The sequence below is a fragment of the Pecten maximus genome, chromosome 2, assembly GCF_902652985.1.
Source record: "Pecten maximus chromosome 2, xPecMax1.1, whole genome shotgun sequence".
NCBI lineage: Eukaryota > Metazoa > Mollusca > Bivalvia > Pectinida > Pectinidae > Pecten > Pecten maximus.
The window spans coordinates 40,491,838-40,515,918 of NC_047016.1; the positions used below are offsets into that span (position 1 = coordinate 40,491,838).

The window sequence follows — 24,081 nt, forward strand, 5'->3', positions numbered from 1 at the left end:
TAATAGTGATAGAAGGCTTTTCATTAGTAAGAAAATATTGATAGTCTGATTGCCAGCAGCCACTTAAATGCTGGTCAGTTTATAGAAAGTTTGATATTGTCATCATTGTATACATGGTGTCACAGGGCTCAAATTCAATTTTTATCAGTAATTGAGATATGTTTTTTGAGCAAGAGAAATTTCTAAGATTCAGCAATATCGGACAAAAATCTAAGTCAAACTAGATATCATCAGCTTACAAACTATATGCATGCCAACTTAAGTTTGATTCACTCGAACACTTAATATGTATGCTGTTATCTTCACTCAAACACTTAATATGTATGCTGTTATCTTCACTCGAACACTTAATATGTATGCTGTTATCTTGTTAAACGTTAAAGTGATCAATTTGTTTTGGGGAAAATCACATCACATTGATTTTTTTCTGGTCTCTCACAAATTTGTAAGACTTAATTACCTGGTAATCATACTAGCTACAGTCAGGAAACATGCAATGGTGAGTTGTAATCTCAACTGACATCAGTGCAATCAATCCTGAAAATCAATGTTGATACTGTTGGATGTTTTACAGCTGTGCATTAATTTCAAATGTTCCAATAATGTTTCAGCTATGCAGGAGGAGGTATTGAAGCTAATACTACTTGCTCTAGAGGATGGCTCAGCCTTGTCACGTAAAGTGTTGGTCATGTTTGTGGTTCAGCGACTTGAGACCCACTATCCACAGGCATCAAAAACAGCCATAGGTCATGTGGTGCAGCTTCTGTACAGAGCCTCCTGCTTTGTGGTGAGTAACATATGTTGTTGAGAGCCTGCACTTTGTTGTTTATAATGTACATTGTTCATTGATTTTCCTGCCCATTTATTTTAGTCCAAACTTAGGCCCTTGTTCCCACTTGATGTATGTTGTTAATTCTCCCAATGAAGTCATCAAATTCATTTTATAAGTCTGGTACTTTTTTAACGTCAGGGTGCCTTTGGCACCTGCCGTTATAGGCGTGGTGGGAAAATGTTCTTACTGATAGATCTGTTCCGGCTAACTATTCCTCATTTCTGTCATACAAATGATATACATCCGCAGCGTAATATAGTTCCTATTTTGATAGCAATTATTGACACAATTTAAGTGATGTAAACCGTGTTTACTGCAATTATTTAAAATGAAATGTTAATGTTTGGTGTTCTAGATTATTTAAGAGTATAATTATTAACCTTTTTCCTCGTCAGTATATACAATTTTGTTGGCGTAGGATTACGTAGTTCCGTCTCGATACTGCCTTGAAAACGAAAGTAGAAAAATCAGTTTGATCGTCGTAGAAATTTACATGCATTCACAGAGAAATTATCCACATCTGTTCATCCAGAGTTAATATACAGGAACATTTTATAGCTTAAAACCAATCCTATTTACGTAGTCAAATGCACCCGAGCATTCCACGAGATAACTTCAGCTGTCACGTGACTCTTCACGACACTAGTCGGCCAAACTGTAACTAAACCAACGACCGTTCGCAGTTTCAAATGCATTTGTAAGTCGCTAGAATATGCATGAAATATGACCAGGAATTGAGGGCAAGTTGTAACAAACTACATTGCCGTTTTTTTGTGAGGATTTTATTAAATAAGTTTATTATTTGTTGTTTGAAAAGAATCTAATGATTATGATCCGTGACTGATGTACTGGCGGTGTCAAAACTAGATATGTCTCGTCGGACAACGCGACCGCAATTTTCTATCAGAGTTAAAATGTGTTACCTAAGGGGTCATAAAATAGATGTTTGATAAATAAAATTTAAAAAACTTCGGCTGTGTACATCTTGGATTTTATCTTTAGTTGTAGTTACTTGACAACATGTTCTGTTAATAGACCGATTTGTCGCTCAGTTGATTCTTTTTTTCAAAGTTTACAAGCAGCTTTACTGATTCAGGAGTATATCAATAATCTTCCACAAGCAATAAAGAAATCAGGAAAGAACTATACTCAGCTTTTGTCAGCTGATATATATGTTATACATGTTTTCTTGAATATATATAGAATAGAAATACCAGGGCCAGATGAAGACATTTCATCTGATGCAAATGTAACTGTCTGACTATAAAATCCAATTTTAAATTTCTTATAATATAACCTCAGACCCTGACGTTTCTCAGGGCCTTTGGCCCTTTGATTTTGTGAAGTAATGATAACCAGCAGCCTATGCTCCCTAATTGATGGCTCACAAAGCTTTCCCAGTTTCAGTCAGGTGACAATTTTCCAAATGCCAGGGAAAACATTACTGTATCATCTATGGTACAAGTACTGTATGTAACCATGCAGAAAAGATTTAAAATCATTCCCATCACTTTTGCTAGGTAACAAAGCGAGAGGAAGAATCATCACTGATGCAGCTGAAGGAAGAGTGCAGGACCTACGATGCCCTGAGACGCGACCATGACTCCCAGATTGTGCAGATTGCCATGGAAGCAGGTCTGAGGATTGCCCCGGACCAATGGTCATCTCTGTTGTATGGTGATACTACCCACAAATCACACATGCAGTCAATCATAGACAAGGTAGGTCTAATCACATGTGTTCACACTGAAGGTTTTTTGATAATCTTAATTATATCCAGACTTTCACAGAAATGAGGGATATTAATTTGGGTTTGTCTGTCAGCCTGTCCATATGTCATGCTTTGTTTCCATGCAATAACTGCAACAAATGTTAACAAATTTTCTTCAAACTTGGTAATAAGGTTAAATGCCTTAAGGGATCGATCAAGTTTGATTGCCACTTCTGTCCGACTTATTTGACATAGTATATGGCCACTTGATTAACTAAAAACGTTTGTTTTGTGCAATAACTGCAACAAATGTTAACAGATTTTCTTCAAATTTGGTAACCAGGTTAAAAGCCTTAACGGCTTGACCAAGTTTGATCATCATCAAACTTTGTAACATTGTTATTATGTATTAAAGGCTCAGCCAAATTTATGTGGTTTGGTAATGACAGATGAGAAGAGAAAGTCTAGCAAAATAATGTTACTTTGCCCAGTAATACATGTTAAATAAAACATCTCACTTTTTTATAAGGCTTTACTTATTTCTTTAAAGTTTTCAAGCAAGACATTATGGCTCCACAGAATTTATCATTTTGTTGTGTTACAATGATATTTACTCCAAACTTCAAACTGTTTACCTACAATATGTTAGGAAAGCGGGGGATATAAATTCCACGAATTTGCTTGTTTTTCCTGTAAGTGATTAAAAATTCAAAGCAGTTGCTTTTGTCTACCAGCTCACTGGACATGCTCTGTATATATACAGACCTGTGATTTTCAGGACATAAACAATCTCCTCAAAACTTAAGTAAAGGTTTCGTGGAAGTCATCTTGTGGAATATTTGTGATACACACTGTGCATTGGATTTGACGAACTCAAATAAATCCTGTTATTTACGGTGTTAATTAATTGTTGTATTGTGTATTGTAGCTGCAGACACCGCAGTCCTTCTCCCAGAGTGTGAATGAGCTTGTGATTGCCCTACAGAGGACAGGTGATCCATGTAATCTACAGCGACTGCGAACACACCTCGAGTTTTTGGCTAACATAGACCCCTCCCCAGGTGAAACAAATGATTCAATAGCTGTATATGAAATGGTTTTGTTCAAGATGAATACTTGGCCAAAAACTGTAATATTTAAATGATTTTAAGTTATATGTACAGTCGAACCTGTCTATAAAGGACACCTAAGGGACAAGGCAAAAGTGTCCTTTATAGAGAGGTGTCCTTTATATAGAGGTTCAACGAGTTATGTCCCTTATAAACGAAGAAACAAACCAAAGTCTGTTTATAGTACACTATATGTCTCCTGATTTATTATATTTAAACACTGAAACAAATGAATAAAAGACAAATAATTAAAGACAAATGTTAAATTAATTAATTTTCAGTCATTCATCTGACACAAAAATTGAAGTTGATATTTTTAATAATTTATATTAAGCCTATAGTTTCAAAAAAAATCTTCACAATATCATACTATACTGAATATCTATTCAGACAAATACTCAACATAGTCAAAAAAGTAAAGGTAATTCTTATCATAGTAAAACAATTTTCATTAATCCTCAATATTTTGGAAAATAAATATGTTTGAAATATCTTTTCTATTACAACATTAACTCTTTATAAATTAAAGTGCATTTTCCTCTGATAATTATAGTCCCTAAGCATTTATTTTGAGACATATTTTCTGAAATCCATGTAGGGATTTAATTTAATAAATACCGTTTTCTGGATCAGTCAATTAGTAGTGTATGCAAAGACACTCGGAACTCTTCAGCTGTTCTTAATATGTTACGTAGTCATATTCCGAGGAGTTCCGAGTGTGAAAAAATGGCGGCTGACAACCATGTGCCTGCCCTGTCAGATTTGCATACGGTTGATTTTGTAAGTAAAACAATTAAGACAGACATAACTATTGCTTTGTCCCTCTTTTGTTGGTCTTGATAATGTTTTAATTACCACCTGACCATTCTTGTTGTCTAGGCTATGGTTGAATGGCTAATTAAGCTTAGCTGTCACCGGTGGGGTTGAGTAAACAAACACCTCTGCCGATGGCGATCGGTCACTCTCTTGTATTTACTGCCCATTGTTACAGCAACTTACAGGTAACAGGACAATTAGTGACTGATGAAGTGGCTTCCTAAGTTAGCATTGCTGCCAGGGGAGTTGAGTAATTAAGGCTCTGCTTGTTATTTAGAAACGTTTTACACACAAATATCAACACAGCTATGGTTTCACTTGTCCGTTATACAGAATTTTAAACAACTTTACGGACAAAAATAAGTGTCCGCTGTCCGCATAAGGAAGGTGTCCGCTATATACACGATATTTATATAGTGATTTTCATTGGGGATTCCTGGAAGTGTCCGTTATGGACAGGTGTCCGCTATATAAGGGTGTCCGCTATTACAAGTTTGACTGTACCAATAATAGTATTAAGCATTTGGTCTTTTCGTTATTTCTCACCTTGGTGGACCTTTCAACTGAAACTTCAAACACATACATTATGTTGACATTGCACCCACATCACAGGTACTACTGATGCACTTGTTCCAATCATTAAAACTAGGAGTATCAAAAGCTTCTCAATTTTAATCTGATATATCCTGTGATATCCGTTTCACCAAAAGCCATTTCTGCATATAATGGTGTCAAAACTGACAGCGAGTTTCTTCTCTTCCCAGTCATGTCAGAAATATTCAAAAATTCAAATTAACCTCTAAATGAACCGACTGGCACGTAATGTCCGATTTTTAATCCATTATGAAAATGAATATGAGACTCATTGTACAGATAAGATGTTGGACATTTCTTAATATGTTCTGACTGCCTTTATCCAAGATCACATACTCTGGTATAATTACAAATGCATTCATAACTCTTAGACAAATCTCAAGATCCTTAAATGATTTAACAATTTTTTTTAACACATCAAAAATAGCAGTATATATAGCAGGTTTACCATACATGTAGGAAGGCCTACAAAACAAGGAATTACATTTTATGGCCTTGTGCATTTCAACTCAACAGTTAATCAGACATATATTGTTGTTCCTTTAAAGTGTAAGCTGCTTGTGTGTAACAATGGCAATAAAATTAATTATCAAAATGATGTTGACATTCAGATAGAGAATTAAACTCATATTTGCTTTAGAAATTCAGTTAAAAACGGATAGAAATTAGTCTTTTATCTTTGAACTGTTTAATGTAATGCATTTTTTGTCATAACAGAGGCACCACCTCCCTCCTGGGAGAACTTGGAGGCAGTAATGAAAGCTGTGCGCAGTGTGGTCCAGGGACTAGTAGACTTTGTAAAGAACAATGGACACAAAAAGTTGGAAAACACCACTGTTCATAATTCCCGATACAAAACCAGCATGTGTCGAGATTTCTTGCAGAAAAACAGCTGTCCCAGAGCTTCTAACTGCACATTTGCTCATTCTCAAGAGGAACTTGACAAGTAGGCAGCCAATTGTTATACAAATTTCTCTTAACATTTGTGGAATGTATATGCCTAATGAAAATATGGTTTTACTAAATATCTCAAACTGAAATCTTACTTCTAACATGGGTAGTTTAGATTTGGATTTGAGGTCAATAGAACATATGTCATATCACTATATCCTTTTTCTAAACTATTAATCTGTAGGTACCGATCACGGACCAAGAAAGCTGGCAAGGCTTGTAACACACCACCTGAATATGAAGATTGTGACAGAGATGACCTTCAGCATATGCTAACAGAAGTTCATCAAGATAACAACAGATCCAATGTGGAGTCGTTTAATTCAGCTGCACAATATGATAACCGAAGGTAGATTTACGTTAGCTAGGTTAATTCTAACTTCATGTAAGTGTAGGCAATGAATTACATTATTTTCTTAATGGTATATGTTAAGTGACAGCATCATTTTTATATCACTTTGTTTACAGGAACATGTCTCTGCCCAATGTCGTAACGGCCAAAGTATTAACATCTGTGGCAAAGTCTTTGTCGTCATTGACCTTTGCTCAGGCTAAGGTGTTGACATCGGACAAAATGACTGAATCCTCTGAAACAGGACCGCGGATGAGCTCTGTTGTAATTCCCGGTATGGCGCCAATCCTTCCTCCACCAAACACCATGCAGCCCCCACCTACACAGGTGCCACGTAGTCCTTTCCCTCCGGACATGTACCAGGGACAGAGAACTCCTGCTCAACTGCCCCATGGTCCTGGAGTACCAGCTCCATCAAGACCTGTATTTGGAGGTATGATTCCTCAATTCAGTGGGACTCTTTGTTCAGTAGCTAGTACACTATATGTATAAGCCCTTGGGCTAGTGCAGCGTGAAGGACAAGAGTATGGAATGGGTTGATTTGATACCAATTCAGACTCATTGTTGGAAAGAAAATCAAAGACCATGCTGGAAAATTTTATCATTGTTAAAAGCCAAATGAAGCAACAAAATCAGTTAACTAATTTAATGAAAATAAGGCACATGTTGTACATTACACAAGGTTTAAGGGTCAATGGAAAATTCTATAATTGTAAAAAGCCAAATGAAGCAACAAAATAATCAGTTAACTAAATGAATGAAAATAAGGCAGCTATTGTACATTGGACAAGGCAAACCTGCCAATTTTTATGTGAACTCCCACTTACTTTGTTGTTTATCAACATTTAATAAAGGGGTATTTATGTCATCAGCCTCTGTGTGGTCAGAGACATTACTAATAGTAAGTATGTTGTGACAGGTGGTGGGAATGTGCTGACTGGTAGTCCCAGTGCTGGCAGGCCAGTATTCCAGTCTGTGCCGAGGTTTGTGACAGGTCCCTACAGACCACAATACAACCAGGCCCTGCCACAGGCCCAGTATCCAGCTGGTGTACCCTTTAGACAGCCTGTAGACCCAGGCATGCCAAGAATGCCCTTCCCTCCACAGCAGCAGCAACCTCCAATGGGTTTTATGAACTATAACTACCAGCACAATTCCAGTGTCCTTAACCCATATGCTGAGCCCTTCCAAGGCACAGGTTCCAGGCCCCTAACACCAGAGGACCAAATGTACCCTGTAGTAGGGAACTACCCGGAGGGATTCAATTACCAACCAGGAACAGTGTTGCATGGCCAAGGGCAGGTAATTAATGCCACCCCACTTTGTTTACAGCTCAAGGTAAGTAAGGCGATAGGTGTCGGTGCACCGTTTTCAGTGTTAAACATCAACCATTAGATTAAGAAGACGATGTTTGGAGCTCCAGCGATAGAGATACAGACGGACTGCACACATGTACAACAAACAATTCCATGACAGGCAGATCTGTACTCCCGCTCGGCTATGTATAGACTGGTGGCGTACTTGTACATGCATTTGGCATTCCCTATATATGATGTAACAACATGATCATGTGAAGTACTGCGTCGGCCAAGCGCCACATAGTAATAGTAACATGTGACGGTTGACTTCAAAATTTCCATTGTAAAAACATTGTGAGGTTTTCATGCAGAAATGCATACACTGTTTTAACTTTGTAAAAAGCCACACAATGTTTCTTTTAGACCATGTATATGATATTTATATATATATATATATATATTTAACTATATCTAAATGTTTGTGACATGTATGTTTTCTGTGCTATTTTGATAAGTTTTCTCTGTTGTATCAAGCATTTGTTCAACACTCGGCTTACAGTACACTTATTACTGTAACATTAGCTCACATTGGATTGTCTTTTCAGCTATAAAGGTATAAGGCTTAAAAAAATTGGGACGATTTCGTTAAATATTTACTATCATAAGATACAAGTGTCCCTTTATTGTGGCAGTATTTTTATTGTTAAATGAAATTTTCTTTTTTTTTGAATTCTAAATATCAGAGGGGCTGGGCTAGTTGTTAACATTTGTTAAATTGCCACTTTTGCTGGACAGATGAATTTTATAAAGATAGGACAGAAATGCTCAGAAAATGAAAAGATTGTGGATGTTGTACTCCCAAGACTACTAAAAAAAATTAAAACCTTGACATGTAATTGGTGAAAGGATACAGCTATGTAGCTTTTCTTGTAACTTCTCTTGGATGAAAAAGGTCAGACAGACTTCACAAGTCCGAAGACTAAAATGTTTCTGCTTTAATCAACACTCCATTGCTTGTCATACATTCCTTCTCCCCTCCCCCCTCAAAACACAGTCCTCTTTCTTAAATGACAGTGATAGAGTCTGATGATATATACAATGTATGCTGTTATTTTGCTTCATCCCTGGATGAATTTGGTCAGTTCACACATGGATCAGTGTTCTTACTCTAGGTAGAAATGTACATAGTGTTGAGGTCATGCCAGGAATACTGATGGTTTGGAGATATGTGGTGATTTATTCACAATGACATTTGTCTTTGAAAAGTTTGATGTTATTAGCTGATATGAACAGTGACAGTCTTCTTTTGTCTAAGTCCGTACTGGACAAAAGCAAGATTTTTTTTTTTTTTTTTTTCAAAATTTAAATTCAAATTTTGTGATGAATATACAGTACTAAATGATGGATTGTTTTAAAGGTGTGTTAATTCAGTAATAAATGTGTCCACCTCGGTATGTTGGCATGTTCTCCCTCCTTCTCACCATATTTCTGTTTATTGCAGGCTACAGGAAGTGCATACTGCTGTCACCCACTCGCTTCAATATTTCAGGTTGAGAGCATTGAGTACCACGATTGCTACGTGCCCGATAACACAAGTTCATAAATTGTCTTCTTGTTTGAAGAAACTTGACAATTTACCAAAAAACTTTTGCTATAAAAAAGCCTCTTATTAAAGCATTACTCATATTATGCTTTATAATGTCTGATAATAGTAGATGCTTGATTTGTATTAAGGTAGGTTCACTACTTCAGTTTATAGATTAAACTTGATATTCAAGCATATTAATTGAAAGAGACTATAGATTATGTATATAGCCAATCATATTTGTGGCAGATTTTTTAAAAGATGTATTAAGAAAATCATACAATTTTTAAGTATACATAGTGTAATGTGTATTAGTTGATGAGTATTTGTATATAGACATGTGGACACTTTGGACAGATTATTGTGGCTTGTCTGGTTGTGTTGAATGTACATATATGTGAAAGTTGTGAAAGCATTGCATGTTATTACGGAGAGGTTGTGTTTAAATATAAGTAAAATGAAGCTCAAATCTAAATTGTGTTACCTTTCATACATACATTATATATTGTGAATAACTCATTCTGATATTTAGATATTAACTGAATATGATCATTTCCTTGATCATATCATTCTTTGACGGAAATACATCTTGAGTTGGAAGTAAACAGCTGTGGGCTAGCATTATATTGATGCTGCCATTAACAACTAATTGTAAACATAAGCTGGACTGTGATAAACAGACTTCTGTTGCTGATTTAAAAACTAATTATAGAATCCAATATTGAAGTAACAAGTATGTTGTATTCATATAGCAAAGATTTTGAAAAGGAGACTGACTAGATTTCCTTCTGTAGAAATATTAGTTCTTGGCTCTGTTGTAACTGGAACAAAAAATGCGAGAGGAAAGTCGAAGGTTTTCATATATTGTTTTAAAATTATTCATGTTATCAAAGTAGATTCATTTTAGTAATAAGATAGATTGAATGATTTTGCTCGAAACTGGTAAGATTAAAATGTGTCCAATTGTTTCTAGTTGAACAGTGGTGTTGTTCTAGAGGCAAGGTAGGACTACCTAATCAGCGTCGTGATGAAAGTGTAAATCTCATAGGTATTTCCGATGACCTTCGTCATTATAAAGCATCCGTCAGGACGCGAGAACATTTTAATGGTATTCAGTGAATCAAAGTTATAATTGTTTACATTTGTAAATTTACGACATTTCTTTATTTTCTGTACATATTGATCTTGTGATGGTAAATATTATGTACTTTTAGTGTGAGTTGTTTTTTGTAGAACTCAAAAGGAGTAATTTGCATGTGTGTAGTTGAAAATTTAGCTTAATTCTATGATGAGACAATATATATAGGAAAGTCGACATTCCATAAACACAGAAGTGGGAATGATTGGGACAAAAATTAGATTAGATATTTGATTTTCCTGTACTGTTTTAATGAATCATTGAATGAGTTAATGAGCTCCGAGTTTGTTTTCTGTATGAAATTAATTTCTCCAAATAATAGTGAATGGATGTATTAAAACATCAAAACTATATAAAAATGATTTTCTTCTTGCGATTAAGCACTGATTTTAGAGTGCAGATAAACAGATTGGTGACTTTTGTTTTTACATGCCCATTATTAAATATGCATTATAGTATTTCATTGTACGTCCGTCCACATTGTAATGTAAGGGTCATTATTTTATATTGTCTGGATGGAATTTCATCATACTGCACAGTCTGGTTGCCATAACCTTGGGACGTGTCTCTATCCTGACCCAATGTTATCAAATCTAAGGTCAAGGTCATTGAGAACAGACACCTGTGTTTGATCCTGGATCTGAGCTGCAAGCTGTTCTGAAGAAGTGTACTCTTTGGCTGGATCTTGATTATACATTTCATTATCATTGCCTTTAATTCAAAAAAGTATCAACCTAAATGATATCATCATTCTACAGACTCAATTTAATTTCCTATCAGATAGTCATGAAACCTAATGCAAACTTCTCCTCTACAGTTTGACTTCCCACTTTCTGGGTCCAGGTCAGATTTACTTCAGTTAGAATAGCATATCAGCACTCTACATACTTTATTTTTAATTTTTTAAAGTCCAAGTTCCCATTTCAACTGAAGAGCATGGCTTCTACATCATGTAAACTGAAAGAGAATATCTATATGTCATTGATCAGAAGGCAAACTACGCTCAATATTTTCAATCACTGCTATATTAAGTCAGTGTCTAGGTACGGCAAAAAATCTTCTTTGATGTCTGTTATTCTAAAAATTAACCAGTTAATAAATAATTAAGATATTTATGTATGTATTGATAACTAAATGTGAACTCTGATCAAACTTCAGACACATCATTGACACAATTTCAATCATTTTTGGTCTTTGGCTCTGTGGAAGGCTGTAACCAAAATTGAATTATTAATTGATTAACAGATATTATGGGTATTACACATAATCAATTTGAGTTAGATTTCAGTGACTGTATTCTGCATATTGAAACATTATCAACAAATTAAAGACTTTTAATTTCTTTGATAAATTGTAATACATGATTACAGTAGTTTATATTATTTACTAATGAAAAGAAAGTATACAGTAGAAAATTGCTTGACATCAAAATGTAGACTTTATTATATATGTACTTTCTTGTAGCTGCTTGAATTAATTATTTGTTAATAAAAATCATACCAAGCTGAATTATTAGTTGATTGAAACAAGATCTTGACATCCAATTGAAAAGTTGGCTATATAAGATAATACATAATTATCAAAATGGGGTACGTTTTATACCAGAAACAGCTTTGTTTCCTCTGACAAATGGTAGCAAAAAGAGTATATGCAGCACTATATGTGTAATTAATGATCTAATTCTGTTAAATTGTGGCGAGAATATTTGGTGGATATTTAGAAGGATGTCGCCATCAGTATGTTCTGACATGTGATTTAAAATAAACTGGATCTTCAAAAATGGTTTTTGAACGAACCCCTTTGTATTAGTGGTTAGTTGCAGATTTGTAGCCTTGGAGTTGTAAAAGGCTTTAGGTTAAGGGAAAAGGTTGGGTTGTAAGCCAAGCAGTGATGCGATATGGACACGACAGCAAGGCTGAACAGTTGACAACCCTACTCAGGTAAAATATCTAGGTGATACTCGATCTGTAACACAGCGATACCAAATGTCATATTGTGATACAAACTATGTAAATACAGTCAAACTTGTATGTTTTAAGTTGTCGCCTGACTATAATCATGGTTGTAACAGGCCGGTTGATTGGTCTACCTCATACAGGTTCTGTGTAAAATATATACAGGATTTATTCTAATAAACACCCAAGGGGCTTCACATTTTTCAAAAATCAAAGTTTTGAAATAGATGAGTCAGTCCTGCAAACAAAGACATTTCTGTGTTTCTTTTGTGATTAGATTGTGTTTTTTGTTTTGAACTTTACTGTTACCTTGTCCTCAGGAGATGGGTTGGATTTAAGCTGTACATATATAAGGAACTTTTAAACCACATGGTAATAAAGTTCCTTTATAATTTGAATAAGTGGAAAACGTTGAGGGATATTTATTAGAGAAGGGATGTTTATTAGAATATATACTGTAGACAAGTCATCCATTTAACCAGAAAAGATGAGAGTAAAATCAATTTGCTGTGTTACATTTACATTTATTTAACATTATACATTTTGTATTTCGATTGGTTGATTAAAGATTACAGTAAATGTACTCATATTCCAACATCCGAAATCTGTACTCAACATTCTGCAAAATTCTGCCTGGGGCAAGCTCTTTATACAAGACTCAAGTCAAGGAAGACGTTATCATTTGGAAACTGGTACTTTGTGCATTCTTGCAGCATTGAACATGAATGACTTAATCTGTAATCGTAGAAGTGACTGGTGTCTTGCTTCCTTTCAGAGTCTTACTTGAAGCGCTTGTTGGCCATTCAAAATTTGATCTGGTGCTGTCAGAGCTGACCTATATTTACTAATTTGACTGTATTCAACATGTGTTAAACTTCATGATAACTTGATTAACTATGAAATAAAATACCAAAAAAATGTGTTGATCTTATCCTTTCAGACTAGAGATGGTAGTTGTGAGTAATGTTCAAAGAAATTGACTTGATTTTAAACATTTATATTTATATTATTTAGTATGTTGTCTGTAATTGTAAAGGGATATACATTGTATATCAACAACTTCTAGACCAAAGAAAAACAATTAAATTCACTAAAGAAAATTTTAAGTTTTCTAGAATAATTCTGTTTCATAAAATATTGATCTAGTATATATATATAACATGAAGGATTTTTAATTCTTTTGTTATTAATTTCAAAGGAATTTAATATTTTCAATAGCTTTAAGAAAATATAATGCAAGTGTAACTTACCAACAATTTAAAATGATTACATTAATTTTATTTCTTACTATTTCTTAAGTGATTTTTCTTTCTCATTTTTCTGCAGGCTAAAATTCTAAATGATCTACGTCATCGCCGAGCAGAAATTTTAAATCGTCTGTTCAACCCACTTGATGATTTTCAAACAAATCCGGAGATCCCTACATATTCCAATAATGCATCATCCCAGCCTGATGCAGGTGACATGTATGGAGGTGGTATCCATCCAAATAAAACCATGTTGCAAGGAAACCGGGGTGTCATTCAGGCCAATTCTCAAACTTCTCATGGTGCGAGACAGGATGTCGTCCAGATGATGGCAGAACAAAGAGGCATGACTGGCAACATTTCAGAACCAGGACGAGAGGGGACGGAATCTTCCGCAGCCAGACATAATGCAGTACAGGTGAACAGGAAACAGGTTTCATGTTGGCAGAAAGACTTCAACAGCAGTCAGTCGGTTACATCCTCATATCAGTCAGCCAGTCAGACTCCTGGCTGCGATGAATACAAATTGGTAAGCCATGAGAACAATATTACTAGTTCTGAAATCTCATCAACAAGGTATCTCTAGTTCCGCAGGATGGGATATGGGTCAAACAAGCAATTTTGGAGCTCAATTTTACCCAGAAGAAACTAACGTGTCCAGTTCAGCTCTGCATTCAATGCCTGGATCCACTGTGTCTGTCAAAAAAAATATCAGCTCACAGGCTTATAATAACCATGAACAAGCTCAAAACATGACAAATCTTACAAGTAAGGGGAAGCTTCACAGCAAGTCTGATCCTTCTCGATGGAGAGCAAGTCATTACAGTTTAATGAACAGAAACAGGACATTCCTCACCAAGAACGGCCATGACAGGGAGATGGATTCACCCAAGCTTCATCCAGATAGCTTCTACGCAAGTCGACAGAACTTGATCGGACATGCCTCTAGGAACACCTCGACTATATCCAACCCCAGTGACACTCAAGCAGGTAAGATTTGTTGGAAGATCCCTCTAGAACAATATCCAACACTTACCATCCGGAAGTCTAGGAAAACACAATCTTTTTATGTCCTCGTGTGAAAGGTGATTATCAAGGTCATGTGACAAAATATCCTGGTAGATTAATGAGAACCTAGAACTGCAATCTCTGTTTTCTCTTGGCGTTCTACGTACCAAGGTCAGGCACTCCTTTCCTTGGCCTGGAGAATGTTGCCAAATTGGTGTTATGTTTTCTATTCTTTTAAAATCCTGTACATTTTCTAGAACACTAGGTACTTCCATCTCTTATTGAACTATTCTGTTGTAATTTTAGAGAATACAAGTCTTACAATTTCTTGTAGCAATTGGGCATTGTTTTAAGCAGAAGCTGGAAGTCTTGATTAAGTTGTATAAGAAACGGAATGTTAGTATCACAGTAATGCCTGTTGTACACTGGGTCTGACAATGATGGGCTTGCTGTTAAGTATTAAATAATCTCATTTATATTGATTTCAATTTATTGCTGTTGTAGCGTTAGACACAGGATGTGCTGTGTGGTCAATCGACGGCATAGATGATGTGGTGTGGAATTTCACAGACACCCAGGCAACGTCCAACCAGTCCAACGAGAAGGAAGATCTTCTCAAGGAGGTAAGTTTCTCATTTTGATATCTTTCAGGAGTTACAACTCAAAAAATTCATTTTACAATTACAGCTTCAATAAACTTCATTCCCATAACATTGGTTTTCTACAAACTTGTGTAACACTTGTTGCTATTTTAACCCATAGAAAAATTCTTGTCTTCAAAATTAATGCTTAGTCACCAGTGGATGGGGCAAATCAAGTATTGTGTATCCCTGTGATGATGATATACATGTGTATATGATAGTTGTATGGAACAGAGAATCATTACGTTAGTTGGATGACTAGACCGCTTGGCCAGACTTTCCTCTGGCCCCGACACCATGCCTGGTGTAGGGACCCTACACCAGACATGGTGTCAGGGCCAGAGGAAACTCGGGCTATAGACTGCTGTGCGATGCCTATGTTTTACGACAACTAAAATGTGTTGTTTTTTACCACAGGAACAGATAAACAGTACCGAGTTCATGTTGAACTGGCTGCATGATATCCCAGATGAGCCAACCCCAATAGAACCTATGGACCAGTTTATTCTGCCACTAAGGTATTTTCTTCAATAGGAAAAAAATTATAGAATTTCGATTAGTTTTAATTTTGATTTGATTTAAAAAAAATTGCAAGATACAATTTTTATCTTTATTTCAATTATCATCCACACCCATACGATTCCAATTCAGTAATACCGGTTATCTTATATTGGTAGTTCAGTAATATGATATAATACATGTATTTCACTGGTATGACATGTACAGGATATATTTGGTTTTAGATATAATGACGGATAAATAAGAAAATTGTTTTTAATTTGATATTCAGTATATAAAATACATAGTAAACTACTACTGAATTGTCATGATAGTAATCCGCATTTTACATTATTATTTCTAAAGCCGTGCCTTGGAACGTAGTGAAGAGGATGCCATTATACCGTTTGATTCCACTCCGATGGTGTCTCGGTTTGGACCTATTTCAAGATCAGCAAGGACCAAGTATAAAAACACTGAGCCTGTACAAGTCACAGCCGATGATGTAAGTGGACGACATTCGATTGGTCGGTAATAATACTGTTGTACAACACCAAAGATCATGCTGTCCATCAGTTTACAATTCTCAAATAGTGTTCAATGTTGTTTTTTTATCCTGCTACGAAAAATAGGTAAAATAGTTAGTCTAGACTTGTATTTTTCAACATAAGGATGTTCATAACTTGATCATTACCATAAAAAGAGATAAGAAAAAGTTAGGTTTCATGAGCATACACTAAATGCTGAATGGGTATATATTGTTTCCCTTGTTCTTTCAGGAATAATTGAATCATTCTCATAAAAGCTGTGTTGTTTGTACTCCCTCAGATAATGTTGTTTGTACTCCCTCAGATAATGTCGTTTGTACTCCCTCAGATAATGTTGTTTGTACTCCCTCAGATAATGTTGTTTGTACTCCCTCAGATAATGTTGTTTGTACTCCCTCAGATAATGTCGTTTGTACTCCCTCAGATAATGTCGTTGGTACTCCCTCAGATAATGTCGTTTGTACTCCCTCAGATAATGTCGTTTGTACTCCCTCAGATAATGTCGTTTGTACTCCCTCAGATAATGTCGTTTGTACTCCCTCAGATAATGTCGTTTGTACTCCCTCAGATAATGTCGTTTGTACTCCCTCAGATAATGTTGTTTGTACTCCCTCAGATAATGAAAAAGGTGACACCTGTGACAGCTGTGACTCCGTTAGACCACCCAAAGCCGACAGCCAAGGCCCAGCCTAGCTATGTAGCACCTGTGGTGGAGACTACCAATTCATCTGGCTCTGTCAGATGGCGCAGGTAAGTTGACATTGCTATAGATATTTGTAGGTAGAAACTTGATCTGACCATCTATGTAAATTAATCTGTTTTCTTCATAAATGTATCTTTGGACCTGTCCATATATATTTATATGGAGAAACTAGTTTGTCAATATTTTAATTGTAACATTTCAGGCATAAATTTTAACATAATTTTACATGGATGTAAATACATTTTTTGAAATTCTTTGTCAAAGATCATCTGAAAGCATCATTGAAAACCACTGGGTCATCAATAAGTGAACAACTCTCGTCCAACCGGTCAAACCAATTTGGCAATAATAGATAGAAACGACCCTAGTTTATCTGTCTGAGGACTACAGGTTGTAATGATTTTATAAATAAAATTGAATGTATATTGCATTATATTTTATCAACATTTAGAGGTAAAATTTGACTGACTGTGTGATGGTGTTGGTATGTTGTAGGCCTAGTGAGTTGGAGAACTGTGTACAGAGAGAGCTGAATCGACTGGAACAACAAGCTCTGAAAGCTGACACAGAGAACGAATTCTTGGCATGTGAACTGAAAGCTGTAGAGTTACAGATATCACTGGTACGATAGTCCTGTCTGCTGTAGATGTAGCTATGCATATTAGATATAAAACTGAATGAAAAATAAGATGGCCTACAGAAAGTATTCCCCTTTGTCCAATGTTACTATTCTAGTCAATAGATTGAATGGACATCTCTTCTTGAGAAATTAGTTTGTTGCCATATGATCTGGTCAGTACATATTATATTTTGAAAGGAAAGAAGAAAAAAGGTCGTAAAATAGTAGGCTCCAAAATCACTCTGAGATCTCTTTACAGTTTTCTAAGTCTGGCTTTTGAATTCAGATTAGTTGAAGTTGATTTTCTGTTTCTTTAGCAAACTGAGAAAACTGCATCACAGCCTGTCCCGGAGACTCCAATCCTAAAACCTGAGATACATCCTGCTGTAGAGATGGTTGCGCCAGTACCCATTGCTGTCCCTGTCAAGACAGACACTCCTCATAACCCTCCGGGTATCTGGAGCAGCTTTGAACTACTCAAGGCAGCGTACACACGTGGACAGGTGAGTTTGAACTACTCAAGGCAGCGTACACACGTGGACAGGTGAGTTTGAACTACTCAAGGCAGCGTACACACGTTGACAGGTGAGTTTGAACTACTCAAGGCAGCGTACACACGTGGACAGGTGAGTTTGAACTACTCAAGGCAGCGTACACACGTGGACAGGTGAGTTTGAACTACTCAAGGCAGCATACACACGTGGACAGGTGAGTTAGCCGTGTACCATATTTACACAAAAAGGTACATAGCGGTTTCTAGACCTCTACATTTGGTTGAAACTTTTGTGCAGCTTATTTGTGTGTAAAAACCAAGCTACGGGCATGAAAATTTTCAGCTAAAAGTTGCATGTTTGTCCTAATGTTGACTTTAAAATTTTGCATAGAAAGCATTTCAAGAGTGTTATTTCAGTCTGTTTTACTCTGATGAACAATTACAAGTTTTCTCTATGTATACATGCACACTGTACCATGATGTAGCAGGCTATCTTCCTTGTCTTTTTGTCTTCTTTAGCTTAAATGATTTTTTGTGGTTATGACAAAGTGCTGTAACCTTTTGGGTTTCCTCTGAAGTCAAAATTTGGACATTTGACAACTTCGACAAATTTCTCTCAAAAGTTGCCATTCAGATCTAGGCATGCTAACATGACTTATTGTTTTTCCTACTTGTATTCATTGAAGCATTGCAGTGGAAATATCTGTTTTTTGTTGTCACACAGAAGGTGGACGAACTACGAGAACTGCTAAAACAAGTACCTATGGGAGTGGACCAACACATTGGAACACTCACTCCACAGGAGGAACAGTTTCTCAAGGACGTTCTTGGTGAAAGTCCAGGTAGTGCCAACCTGCAGACCTGAGACACTTCTGGTTCCTATGGGAAAATGGTAAATAACCCTTCTTTAGTTCAGTAATCTTACTGTATAGGTGATGATATTCACGATGGTTTTAATTTCATCATTAAATAATAGTCAGAGAGAGAAAAAAAAGAATGGAATATTTTAATGTGAATGATGTTTAACATGCACACAGGTATAGAAGTCTTCAGTTGCTTACAACAGAATGTTTTCAAGGTGGTGTTGTATAAATTTTAATATTCGCAAGCTATTTCTGACTGAGAAAACCACAAATAATACTTGCAAGCTAGCTCTGACTGAGAAAACTGTTAAATATTAGACTAGTTGAATTAAATGACTATACTGTATTGGTTGGAAACTTCATGTTGTATAAAGATAATGGAAAATAGAGATTTAAGATAATGGAAAATAGAAATCTTCAAAACCCCTCTAAAAATGTGGATAAAGATAATGGAAAATAGAAATAAATCTTCAAATCGCCTCATGTGGATAAATGGATTTGATAATTCTAAAACGATAAATAGATGATAGAATGTAATTTTTAAAAGGAATATTTTTAACTTTTTAATCAGGAAATTAGATGTTATTTAGATAAAAGTACATGCATGGTTATTGAGAGGCAGATCCCAAAATGGGGTTATACATAACATAGCGAAAATCTATAAATAATAAATTTTTAGCCATGACTACTGAAATTTTCAGGTGATCTATTAAACCTAGTAAGTTATACAAGGCATCTGGGACTGTATTGTACATGTACGAGTAGCATTTTTAGTGTCCACATGTAGGTTTTCTATAATACTGTGTCTGTCCATTATGATCCATCTTTCTTGATGTCCATTGTGTTCTGTAACAGTCTGTCCATCCGTCTTGATGTCCATTGTGTTCTGTAACAGTCTGTCCCTCCGTCTTGATGTCCATTGTGTTCTTTAACAGTCTGTCCATCCGTCTTGATGTCCATTGTGTTCTGTAACAGTCTGTCCGTCCATCTTGATGTCCATTGTGTTCTGTAAGTCTCTCCATCCGTCTATGTCCTTTGTGTTCTGTAACAGTCTGTCCATCCATCTGTCTAGACGTCTATTGTTTTCATTACAGGTTGTAGCTGTTGCAGTTTGTTGTGTGAACATCGATCTTCAGTTGGAATCTAGGAAATGCTTACATGTGTATCCTAAAGATGTGTGAGCACTAACACTTCGTGGAATTAATTAGTGTGTATTGGTATGCCCATGTTAGTTATATAGAAATTGATTCTAACACCGTTCAAACCGTGAGATATTGATAACAGTTAATGGCTTTGAAATGGAGTAAGTTTTTCAGCAAAGATACAAAGATTTGCTGAACATTCTCAAGTGTCGGCATCTTTCTGATTGACTGTTATCATATCTACGTTGCAATGGGTGGTTGAATGATACACAGGCTGTTTTTTTTTCATTTAGTTAAAAAGAAAATATAAATTTTTGTACATTGCTTTTCATTATGTATTTTTTCAGGATTTGTTTTTGCCAATGAAAACGGCTTGTGGTGAACATCACAAGGAAAAATATATTTTGTAGTTTTTATGGCTGTGCTATATGCTTTTGAGTTGTTTGAGTTTTTCCTGATATTTTTAATGGATTTGATGTCACTTGTCATATGGCAAAAGTTCTTGACCTAAATCTTGGTGAACTCTAATTGGTCATGTGTAAATTAAATTTACACAATGATGAGCAAACTAATTTTATAAATTAGTAGATATCATCTTGGACAGAGATTCCATAGATAGACGAGTTCTAGTCTGTCTTTTGCTGCAAAGGAAAGAAAATGTGATGAGTAGTCCCCCTTGCATCACTGGACCGTTCTTGCATAATTTTAGGCCCAGTTTTACATGAAAAGTTACTTTTAGAGTCCGGGGTAACAATAGCAATATCTCTATCAATATTGAGGAGCAGCAGTGTTGTAGTTCATATGCGTTGTTTGTTCTGTATAATTAAAAGTGGAATAAAGTTCTGTGTATGATATTTAGGATAATCATGAAGAAAATCATCAAATTAATGATAGAGGTTTATGTGATGACACGGTTGGACGTCAATCATTGTTTGAAGGAATTCTCTCAATAGATATTGTGTGATACAACTTTTTGATAATTTTTTATCAACTGAGCTATGAATACATACCCTGCTTTATTATATATGTGGAAAGTTTTGTTTTGTTGCTGTGTGAACAGGTTGGTGAATTAATTATATAATTGTCGCACACTGCTTTATATTGTGTTTTTTTGGTATCATTTGCATGATATAACACTGCACATTGCTTTATACTTAATTTTGACTACCATTGACTGAATAGCAGATCCAATGTAGATTTGGCATTACCAGAGACCTATGTAGGAGTGAGTAGCTAGATTTGTAGCAAAAGAAGATCTGGGCGATTTGCATTTATCTAACTCCTAACACTTCGACCTTTTTTTGCTTGTGAAATGAAGACAAACCTAGTAGTCTGACGAGTCTGGATTAAGATTTTAAAACATCTGCAGGGTCCTCAGGATTTATGCCTGGAATGTTACGTTAAAAAGAGATGATTCTGAAGTGGTTTATACACATAAACAAACAAGCCTATTTTCTTTAATCTATTTTAAGGAAGTCTGTGGCATATTTTCAAATTTCTGTATCGCCAACCTATACAGGAAGATTTACATGCATTTATTTCCAGAAATCCTGCTTTTCAATATTTTTCAATATATAAAGCTTTGTTATTAGGTGTGTGTAGATTTACTTTTTGTGTTTCAACAAAAAGTATACTATTTAGTTTTCCTTTAAATTGCTAAGTGATTGGAAAGGTTTATTAAGTTTCCCAAAATGTATGTTATCAATCAGATCACAGTATATCTGAGACTGGATTGGCTGAATAGTCTCCTAATGACCAACAAAATAGCAAATGTTTGGAGTCAGGTTACTAGATTTAAGACAAATCCCAAGTAAGATAAATAAAGGGAAGTTATAGAATCTGCAATGAGGTTTTAATGATTGCTTAGTTTACTTGGGTGGTGCATGAATAGCATTGAAAATCCATCTAAGATATCAAAACAAGTGCCGACTAGTACCATACATAGATTGGGCCAACTTGATTGGCGATTATTTGATAATACATGTATAACATGTACATTATAGAAGGAAGTTAGACCTACTTAGCCTTGTATAACATAATGTTGGAACGTATAGACGACAGTGGAGTTATAGTCCATGTATATTAAGAGGGCTTGAGTATAAAGTGAATCACTTGAGAGCTCGGAATTATTGAATGAATTAACTTAATATGTCCATTTTCAATTGTAAACAAGGTCTGCTTTTGTGTTCAGTCAATTGGCATACAGTATAAAATTTGCACAAGGCTATGGTTACCTGTCAAGAACAGTGTACATGTATTTTAGTTTGCCCACATGGCTTGGTACAGTAATTTCATCTGGAGTACTTTTTCAGGTACCTGAAATATTGATCCAAGCTGATGCATATATGCTGTTAATTCATGGAAAGTAAACATATTGTTGAAATTGTGAAAGTCATCTATAAAAAAGATCAATACCAAAGTATTGACACAGCAATTTGTGAGCGAGCTTTTGCCAATATTAAATGGATACAAAACCAGGTCTTGTTGAATTGTGACATTGTAGACATGTGGAAACTTTTTTTTTTTTCTGAAATATTTGTGTGGAATCGTATTTTTTTTAATCAAGTAAATATGTATTAGATCAAGCAGAAACCTGTGTAGTTCTCTCGGACTGGATCAACATTTTCTATTCCATGAAATCTGTTTTTCTCAAAACTGAAAATGTATTACAAAACTTGTCATCTTTGTATGAATCAGAAATGAAGTTATTGATCGGAAGCAAAAAGTCATGTATCGAGAAAGACAGATTTTATTTGAACAATTATTTGAACTTAAAAATTTTTTTTTTAAACTTTAAATTCTTGCTTTTATAAGGATGATTAAGAGTTACTGTTGTACATGTATTTGGAGATCACAAAGTATGTTACTTGAACTGATTTAGTGTATAATTAATATTATTAATCATTAGTTGAGCTAGAATTTGATATACCTATTATATGTACGCAAATGTCTGCATCAGACTTGGATATGTTAGTTAAGTAATGCTGTGTATCTTATCACTGTTTTTCCTAATGGAAACTTGGCTTTTTGAATGTGGATGGTTTTTAAAAACATCTAATATGGCTATTCAAACTTTCTTGAAGTGGCAATCATATTAAGTGAAATTTTAATATTGTACTTTAAAATTTAAGTAAACTATATCTCGATGTTGGTTCTCAAAAAACTGAATAACAAATTGTAAGGATTTTTTTATCCATTTAATTTGGAAAAGAAAACTAAATTGAACACTTGTGCCAGCCATGCAGAGGTTTGGAGGATGGTGCCATGAAGGGCATGTTTTTCATGTAATCAGTGTTTCACTATGTAGAAACACTGTTCCTAATAAGGTTTCCTTTCATAATTATAAGTGCTCCATTTAAATAAAAACGTTTTCCTTGACCTTTTTTTGTTACTTTTCTATGATCTTTCAATGATTTGCTGAGGGTTCGGCAAGTTTCTTAAAATCAAATTAAGTGCCTAATAACAAAGTCAGCATGCCCAGCAGTCATACTCTACTTTCCATCTTGGGGGCTCACTAATAAAAACGTTTAAATCATGAATTAAAATGAGGATTTGCATGACCATAGGGGAAAAGTCAAGGACGTATGGTTTATTGAATAATTACATGTACAATTTTTTGTGAGGAATATTTTATACTACAAGAGGAATAGTTACTGAGTGACCAAAGGTTGAGGTCATCAGGTCAAATGGTTTACCTATGAGTATAAATGAATCTCATCTAAGTGACGTGAACAACAGTTAATTGAGTTCAGAAGATCAAAGGTTGTGCCCAGAAATACTATATTGTGAAAATGCGTATCTGCATGACCATAGGGGAAAGGTCAAGGTGGTATGGTTTATTGAATAATTACATGTACAATTTTTTGTGAGGAATATTTTATACTACAAGAGGAATAGTTACTGAGTGACCAAATGTTGAGGTCATCAGGTCAAATGGTTTACTTATGAATCTCATCTAGGTGACATGAACAACAGTTA

The 24,081-nt window shown here is 35.2% G+C and overlaps 1 protein-coding gene across 1 annotated transcript in view; it reads left to right on the top strand.

The window, feature by feature from the left end:
- The window catches only part of LOC117322073 (roquin-2-like), a 29,444-nt gene extending 5,963 nt beyond the window's left edge, over positions 1-23,481 (top strand). Inside the window, 17 exon segments of the mRNA XM_033876813.1 lie at positions 612-787; positions 2,353-2,553; positions 3,472-3,604; positions 5,780-6,008; positions 6,198-6,362; positions 6,482-6,798; positions 7,285-7,667; positions 13,668-14,184; positions 14,186-14,578; positions 15,101-15,219; positions 15,655-15,755; positions 16,102-16,240; positions 16,900-17,033; positions 17,482-17,608; positions 17,923-18,108; positions 18,823-18,990; positions 20,056-23,481. Of these exon segments, the coding sequence (XP_033732704.1) occupies positions 612-787; positions 2,353-2,553; positions 3,472-3,604; positions 5,780-6,008; positions 6,198-6,362; positions 6,482-6,798; positions 7,285-7,667; positions 13,668-14,184; positions 14,186-14,578; positions 15,101-15,219; positions 15,655-15,755; positions 16,102-16,240; positions 16,900-17,033; positions 17,482-17,608; positions 17,923-18,108; positions 18,823-18,963 (3,461 nt within the window). The 3' untranslated portion in view covers positions 18,964-18,990; positions 20,056-23,481.
- Positions 23,482-24,081: the final 600 nt, after the last annotated feature.